This window comes from Sorex araneus, chromosome 1 (assembly GCF_027595985.1).
Source record: "Sorex araneus isolate mSorAra2 chromosome 1, mSorAra2.pri, whole genome shotgun sequence".
Classification (NCBI taxonomy): Eukaryota; Metazoa; Chordata; class Mammalia; order Eulipotyphla; family Soricidae; genus Sorex; species Sorex araneus.
The window spans coordinates 374,303,698-374,312,584 of record NC_073302.1 but is presented as its reverse complement, the minus strand read 5'-3'; the positions used below and the strand labels follow the sequence as shown (position 1 = coordinate 374,312,584).

The following is an 8,887-nucleotide window of genomic DNA, read 5'->3' as shown; positions in this document are numbered from 1 at the left end:
CTTGTCTGTCAGTAATTTGTGTGTTCAAATGTCATAGTTGGCAAATGGACCAAAGAACCTCTCAGTGAAAGACCAAGTTTGAACACCTCACCAAAGGATTTATTTATTTTTTTTACAAAATCATGGCTCACTATGGTAGTATACAATCATGTTTTCATACATGTATACTTGAAAACGAGAATTTTAAAAAAGTTGCTGCTGTAACATTAAACCATAATCTAATTATTATGTCCACCAGTGCTTCTGCATTCTTCAACGTTTTCTAAAAATCTCTGGTTCCAAGTCTCATGGCTTAACAAGAGAGAAGCGCTTGTAGATTTTGTTTTTCTCTACAATTCAGTCTTCAGCAGCTTTAGAGCTTTCTTCATGTTGTCAAGCACTAAAGAAGGAAAAAAGAGGGTTAAGATGCCACCAGATAATGTATAAAGAGATGTAGTTATCCCCAAACTCTAGAACACTATTCATGGTTAAACAGATACAGATTTTATCATGAGATGATAATTAGCATCGGATGAGACATACTCAGTCATTTTAAAACTTCTTTTCCTTAAATTGCTTCTATTATATGCAGGTTTTTCCAATATTTATTAAAAGCCACTTATGTAGGGCACTGTGGTGTTATCTTTAGAAGATACCTACCTTTTGGGGTCCAGAGTCCACAGATATGGACTTGTATGTTCAAAAATACCACCCCTTGAGTGTTTACCCTGGCCCGCCTAGCGCCCACTGCACAAATTACTTATAGGCCACAGCCATCTTTCTCAGCATGCGCTTTTACATTTGTGCCTGAAAAAAACTTCTATGGTGATGGAAAAAAGAATTTGTGATTGTGCGTTGATTACTTGGAATGTGGTTATTGTGACTGAGGAACTATGGCTACTGGCTACAATTGGCTGTGAAGAAGTCAGCTGCTGAACAGGATGTGTTTTCAAGACACAACCTATTTTGTTTCTTCCAAGAAAGATCAATTGAAATTGATCCTTCCAATCGATCACAGCTAGATAAGTCTCCCATTGAGGTATTTCATGCCTTGAGTATTCTTTTTTAACTTCTTGGTTATGCTTAATTTTATTGCAATTTCCAGAGATGGAAAGTTACTTAGAATCACCTTTCCTACTTATTTTTAAACTTGGAACTTGAATTCTGTTTCAGTAACCTTGGTTACTTTGTGTTAAGTTGTGGAAAAAAATTAACAAAGTAAGCAGCTGGTGCTACTAATGGTACCCCTTCATCATTGTAAGAGGCCAATTATCATTGCACTGGATTCTGTGATGGAGTCATTAGTGTGTCTAAGTTATTACCTGAAAACAGGTCTATGATCAGATTCCTAGAGAAAAAGATACCCAAAATAAAGTAAAAATCTTTAGTGAAAGCTTTGTTGTTTTATGGGATGCCAGAGATTGAGCCTAGGGCCTCACTATGCAAGGCATGTACTCTGTCACTGAGTCACATCCCTGGGCCCCAATTGAAATCTTTAGAAATTAGATCAAAGTGAATGTGTGATATGCCTGAGATATGAGACGTGTTATGATTCTCGGTATCTCTTCTGAGCAAGGCAGTCTCCCCACTCATCCCAAGGCCTTTGCTCTGAGCAGAAAGCACTAAAATTGCTCCCCAGAGTCTCACACTTACAGAGAGCTGCATCAGAAGGTTCATAGGCATAAAGACGGTTTGAGTATCTTCCAGTGATGTCAGCTCTGACTGTCAGGGACGGGTCTGCGAAGAAAAAACAAAGAGAAATGGAGACTGTTCCCATCTCTAGTGAGATGAAGCTCGTGTATTTACCCACATCCTAGGAAAGGAACGCTAGTTGTTCTATTAGACCTGGTTCCACTTTCTTCTCTACATTTACTTTGAAACCAACCTTTGGCCATCAGTATCCAGGCAGGGCTGAGAGCTCTCAACAGTTGCCGGTGCTATTTGTGGAAAGGGTTATGAATCTTGCTGTCCTATCTATAGCAGTTTAAAAGTATGCTCTGTGTGTGTGTGTGTGTGTGTGTGTGTGTGTGAGAGAGAGAGAGAGAGAGAGAGAGAGAGAGAGACAGACAGACAGACAGACAGACAGACAGAGATAGTATGAAGTAGTATTTTGTTTCTTGTGAAAATATGGGTACTCTAAAACATGGTTTTGAACGTTTTTTCTTCTTTTTTAAAAAAGAAATTAGAAGCACCTGTTTCATTCTTCTTTTACTTTGTTTTGTTTTGGGGCCATATCCGATGGCGCTCAAGGCTTACTCCTGGCTCATAGCTCAGGGATTACTTTGAGGGAAGCTCGAGAATCATATGGGTGCTCCTTAGCTCAAATCCACATCAGCTGTGTATTGTCACTCTGGTTCCTGTTGTGAAATTTTAAAAATGCTTTTGTTGTTGCTGAAATGATTTTCTTAAAGCAACTTAGATAATTAAAAGTCCACATCCAATGTTACTTCTCAAAATCAGCTGGGTGTTTTTTTTTTTTTTTTTGAGGGGGGATTGTTTTTTGGGCCACACCCAAACAACATAAATTACAGAATCTTTCATTTGCCAACAGCCTTGAATGCTTGCCAGGATGAGGGGAAGGGTGTTGGGCATTTTTTGAGTAAATCAATAACAACTTTGTAACTGTGTATCTCACGTTGATTCAGTTAAAGAAAAGAAAGCAAGCTTGCCAGACACAGAGAAAGTGAACAGGGAATCTCCTCTTTGTTACATATTGATGTAAGAAGGGCTTGAAGAGAAATTCAGGAGTTAGGGTGCAGGCCTTGCATGCAGCCCAATCCAATTCTTTCCCCAGTGCCACGTGGTCTCTGAGCCTCACAGGGCTCAGGTCTGATGCTCCTGGGCACCTCTGGTGCAAGTCAGGTGATCCCCAACACCACCCTGGGTATTTGCATCAAACTATTGCCCAGTTGGCTAAGAATCTCAGGAGGAGGGGGTCCTGAGCACATTTTGGGAGCTTTCAGAATCCTGGTTTGTGCCCTGGAATCACCTGAAGAGCTTTCTTTTTTTTTTTTTTTTTTTTTTTTTAAAGTACTGACACCTGTGTTCCACACGCAATGGTTCTGATTTAATTGGTATGAGCTATGGCTGGAGCTTTCTCGTTTAAATACAATTCCAGAGGCGGATTCACTGTTAGAATTAGGTGAGCGGCCAGAGTGGAGAAGCACACTTTGGAAGAACAAGCTTCCTTCCTGGAGCGGCTTTTTAGGACTAAAGGTATGAAACATGGATTACTGTGCCTAGTGATGGGGATACTGTGAGAAGAGTGGGCCAGGTTAGTCCAACTTAAAGAATTAATGCAGCGTTTCTTTCTCTAGAACCTTTGGAAGAAAATGAAAGAGTAAAGTTAGCATATAAAAGAAAAGTTTCAGCCATAGAAATGGGAAGCAGAGCACTTTTTTTTTTTTTTTTTTTGCTTTTTGGGTCACACCTGGCGATGCACAGGGGTTACTCCTGGCTCTGCACTCAGGAATTACCCCTGGCCGTGCTCAGGGGACCATATGGGATGCTGGGATTTGAACCCGGGTCGGCCGCGTGCAAGGCAAACGCCCTACCCGCTGTGCTATCTCTCCAGCCCCAAGGAAGCAGAGCACTTTTTGTAATGCAAATATGAGAGTTATAGGTCTGTTGTACCTTGGAATGCACTTCCTGGTGGAATTAGCCAGGGTGGAGCAGCAGAGGGGAGCTGAGGGTGCTCAGAGGAAGAGAGCGGGCAGCACTTGTATGATGCTAAATCTGTTTTACCCCCTTTTCCCCTTTACTTACCTACAAACATAATTCTGGGGACATACTGGCCATCAGGAGAAAGGTGTTTGTCTGTGGTTTCATACTAAGGTTAAAAAAAAATCAGCATTTAGTTGTTTTGTTCTTTGGCTATTTTCACAGCACAGTAGTCATAGTCATTCATTGTTCATTGATTTGCTAGAGCGGGCACCAGGAACAAGTCTCCGTTGTAAGACTTCTTGTTACTGGGTTTGGCATAGCGAATATGCCACGGGTAGCTTGTCAGGCTCTGCCGTGCGAGTGAGATACTCCTGGTAGCTTGCCAGGCTCTCCCAGAGGAGCGGAGGAATTGAACCTGGGTTGGCTGCCTGCAGAGCAAACGCCCTACCTGCTGTGCTATTTTCACTCTTGTTGATACAACAAAAAAGTGTTTGTTACTGGGTTAGACTCCCAAAGACGGTTCAGCCACATATCTTCCACAACGAGTTTATGATCCAGAGTTAATAACCAGTAAATTACGTGAAAAGTAAGAGAGCAGAAAAGGATGTAGAACATAAGGTTTAAGAGCTGAATGTGGTTGAGTGATGAAATAGTATAAAAACTAAAGGGAGAATATGGAAGGAGATAGAGTACATGGAATTTCCCCTTGGATGTTTCAAGAAGAAATAAATTTTAGAACCAACAAGTCATCCTAAGGAAGATTTAGCTTGATTCAGGACTCTCTTCATCTTTTTTGCCAATTTTTAATTTAGAACATTCTTTATCAAATAACCAAGAATGTGCATCTTTAGTCAATCTACTCTATTGGGTGATGCAAATAGGAAACTGAGTGTTCTGAATCTGGTGATAAAAGATGAACTTTAGCAGCTCAGAGCTGGAAAGTGATACAACTTGGTACAGGGAGAAACTGGTGTGTCTTCACTAAGAATGGTCTGAGTATCTGTGTTCAAATAATTCACGTACTCCTTGGTACAGGGAAGTAAAACCAACTTTCAGAGTCCAGCTTGGTCACATAATTCTTTTTTATGTGCAGAGCAAGAATCATCTAGCTGGGAAGTTATCCTGCTAACAGTGAGATGTTTAGAAAATGTATCATGATCCTTTATCTAGAGCGATTACCTTGGTTGCTATGAGGGATTAGATGAGATTTATCTTGCCAAGCAGGGAGCCATTTAGCAATTCTGCAATAAACTAGGAAAAGTGAAAAAAAATGTGTACCTTAATGTGGTGGGCCTCTGTGTAGAATAAAATAATAACAAGAATATTTAAAACTTAGAACCGTAAGACTTCTTGAGTTCTGGAGGTCATAGAAGAGGGCAATTTTTTGTTGTTGACTTTTTGTGTCACACCTGGCGATGCTCAGGGGTTACTCCTGGCTCTGCACTAAGACATTACTTCTGGTAGTTCACAGGAGACCATATGGGACCTTGGGAATTGATCCAGGGTTGTCCATGTGCAAGGCAATGCCCTTATCTGCTGTTCTATCTCCCAGGAGAATGAAGGGGGAATCTTGAATAACAATTTCAATTAAAAAAAAACCAGAATTAAGGAAAAATAAGTACCTAGAGTAAAATGATATAGTTGAAGTTCAACACAATGAGTTTAGTTAGGACTCACAGGGAATAAATAGTGTTTGCAAGTTTCCCGTGGCTACAGGTTTGCATCAGCTATGGGAGTTGTCAGTGTGGAGGTGTAGAGCAAAGGCCACTATAATTGTCCATAGAGGATATAAAATACATAGACAAGTAGATCAAGTAGAGCATCCTCAAGTCACTGACATTAAGAGGTAGAAGAAGGAAATGGGTGTGTGGATGAGAAAGGAGGAAAGATATGGGAGTGCTACATAGCGTCTGTCAACCTGTGAAGAGGGGGGATGCATACTCATTTGAAGGGAGTTCATTTTAGTTTTTAATATATTTTTTTTACTTTCGGGCTATACTAGGCTATACTCAGTGTTTGTTCCTGGCTCTGCACTAAGGGATCAGTCTTGGCAGGTCTCTGGGGACCCTTTGTGGTCTGGGGATAGAACCCAGGTTGACTGTCAGGCAAGTGCCTTACCCACTGTATTATTGCTTTGAGGGGGCTTTTAGTTAGTATACTAAGACAGACAGCTTGAACATCAGAAGGGTGGTGATGATGAAGTAGGTGGGAATGCACCAGGGTACAGAGCGAGTTGCATGATTAGATTTGAACTGCCAGGAAGAGGGGGGCAAAAAAGTACAAACAGGTATAGAGTAGCCAAGTCAGTAAAAGAGACACAGGAAGTAATTTGCAGAATGCAACCATCTCTTACTTTTGACAGTAACAGAGGAATCTCAATCATAGACTATTTTTTTCAGACAACCAGTATTCTAAATTAAAGCAGGCATGAAAGAGAGATCATTAATAAAATGTCATCCCCTCTTTTCAATCTCTGAAATGAGGTCTTTAGAATTGATCCCAATTCAGATATTTGGAATGGACACCAGTTCCTGCTGTATATAACTGAGGAAAAATGAATCATTCATTTCATAAAATGAGCCAAGAGAAATGTTATTAGTGATAAGAAGTAAACTTACAGGGCTTGAGCAATAGTACCAGTTGTAGGGTGTTTGCCTTGCACATGGCCAACCTAGGTTTGATCCCTTGCAACACATATGGTTCCCTGAGAGCTACCAGGAGTAATTCCTGAGTGCAGAGACAGGAATAATCCTTAAGCATCACTGGGGTTCCCCCCAAACAAAAGAAACAAAGATAGAAAGAGAAAGAGAAGGGAAGGGAGGGAAGGAGAACTAAGAAGGAAGGGGAAGGAAGGGAGGGAAGGAAGAAGGGAATAAAGGAAGGGAAGGAAGGAAGGAAAAAGAAAACTTACAACTAAATTGAGGAGGACAAACTGGTCAGCCAACTTCTGGATTTCTTTATTTTCAGCAAACACTTTCTTTAAAGCTATAAAATAAAGAAACATAATTAAGTATACAACTCATTAATGGTTAAAAAGTTATTCTGTTAGATTTTAAATTGAACAATACAATGTTCAACTTTGCCATTTCAGCAGATGGTTAGTGATGTACTATTGACCACCTTTGCAGCTTCTTATCCACTGATAAACTCATTCATTAATATTTTTCAACTCATATTTAGTGAGTCCGCGTGTTTATGCACTGTGAATAGATCCTTCTGGATAAAAAGTATGTGTACTTTCTTCATAGGATTCAAATGACTTTGTAGGGAAGAAACAATTCATAAACAAATAGCTAATGATTCAAAGTGAAACATATATTTGAAAGAAAGATAAATCAAAGCAAAAGTTGAAAAGAACATGATAAGGTGCGGCTCTCTACAAGGAGGTGACATGAACATGGGAGTATGAGCCATTCTGAAATTTGAGGGGTTAAATTGAGGCAGAGGGAACTGAAAGAGTAATAACCAAGGTAGGAATAGGCTCAGTTCTTTGAAGAAATACCCAAAATTCAAGCCAGATGTAGTCGAGAGTAAGGGCAGAGTGGGAAGAAAGGAAAGATCCAGAGACTAGATCAAGAATTTGACTTAATTCTGTGAAGAAAAGCCAGTTGAGACTCTAAATGACAGGATTCTCTTTATATTTATTCTCCGACCTTTGAGTCCTTTGTGTCACATTGGCCTCTGCGTGGGAGACTTGACTATATGTAGCGTGACCACCTGACTACTGGCAGCTGTCACAGTAGTCTAGACAAGAAGATGTACTCTTAGTTTGGATCACAATAGTGGCAGTGAGGAGTAGGAAATAACTGGATATGGGCGGGACCTAAATATAGTCCAGTGCAAGGTAAATTCATACAGCCCCTTGCTCAAAAATGATTACTGACTAATAATTTCTGATGAAGATCACAGCTTTAAACTGAGCAACAAAGCCTTTGAAATACTGACTGTGTGACTGCACAGGCTGAAGCTGATGCCAGTGCTAGGAGTTATTTTTAAGGTAAAATCAGAATTATTTGCTGATGTAGTAGATGTAGAACAGTAAAGAAAGACAGAAAGCCAAGGAGGAACCTGAAAGTTTGTCTTTTCAAAATAGCGCACTGGATTCCCACAAAATGTAAAAATCTTTGAAGTGACTTGAAATTTTTATTATTTTATTCAACTGGACAAAGTATTCAAAGTATAAAGATAAATGCTCTGAACTCTAGTCTTAAAACTACAAATCTATACAGTAAATTATATTTAGAAGAAATTACCTTGACTGTGGGGGCATTCATCCAAGTGATGGATGATCATCAAGGGCTTGTTGCTTTAAGAGACAAAAGAAATTGGATGAGTTTTAACGTGTAGGATTATATATATATATATATATATATATATTCAATTATCACTAGATGGTGCTGTTGAGTGTCTTGAGAACACTCCCGGCTCAGTCTTTACCTTGTCTTGGATTTGTACAAAGCTTCTTCATAAGTCTGAGTCCAGATGAGTTGATCACCCCAACCTAGAACAAAATGAATGAATACATTTAAAACTATTATCATTTCAGGCCCAAAGCAGTAGGAAAGCAACGGTAAAGATGAGGATAAATAAACATTTGCTAGTATCGAAGGGAAACCTCTGAAGAGGGTAGATATCATTGTAAATATAGAAGGAAACTCTACGTGATTGTGTTCAGGAACAAGTGTCAGGAAGCTGACTCCTACCTCTAGAGAGGGTCTGGGGCAGTTTGGGCCGAGAGTCCTTTGTGTCCTTTTTAGCTCCTGGTTTGACTATGGTATCTTTGGCCAGAGTGTAGGAGAGAGCCATAAGCAGCAAGAATGCTGAGACCGAAATCTTCTCCATGGCAAATCTGAGAGAGATGATAAAACAAGCAAAAAGTCAGTAAAACAAAAGGGAATCAGCAGTCTCCAAACTCATCAGGTGCATCACAACTGACTGCAAGGCCTCCAATGAGGAGGGCCTGTGGTACAGTTATAAACTGCCTCCTGTAGAATGTCCTTTAGAACATAGTATTACCTCATCTCTCTATAAATTCATATGACCATTAATATACTGGTATAGATCACCACAGAAAGGAATGTAAATACACACTTTAAGAAGTGAAATATAAGTGGATGCATACACTTTTATGGGCCAGAGCAGAGCGATAGCACAGTGGGTAAGGCATTTGCCATGCACGAGGCCTACCTGAGTTTGATTCCTCCGCCCCTCTCGGAGAGCCTGGCAAGCTACTCAGAGTATCCCT

The 8,887-nt window shown here is 40.1% G+C and overlaps 1 protein-coding gene across 1 annotated transcript; it reads right to left on the bottom strand.

Annotated features, from left to right (window-relative positions):
• Positions 1-287: 287 nt before the first annotated feature.
• On the bottom strand, positions 288-8,484 carry AGR2 (anterior gradient 2, protein disulphide isomerase family member). Its single transcript, XM_004602234.2, has 7 exons — positions 8,346-8,484; positions 8,080-8,143; positions 7,896-7,948; positions 6,554-6,627; positions 3,745-3,808; positions 1,633-1,716; positions 288-379 (listed from the first exon to the last, which is right to left on the bottom strand). Exons 1-7 carry the CDS (start codon positions 8,482-8,484, stop codon positions 330-332), a joined length of 528 nt encoding a protein of 175 aa, XP_004602291.1. The 3' UTR covers positions 288-329.
• Positions 8,485-8,887: the final 403 nt, after the last annotated feature.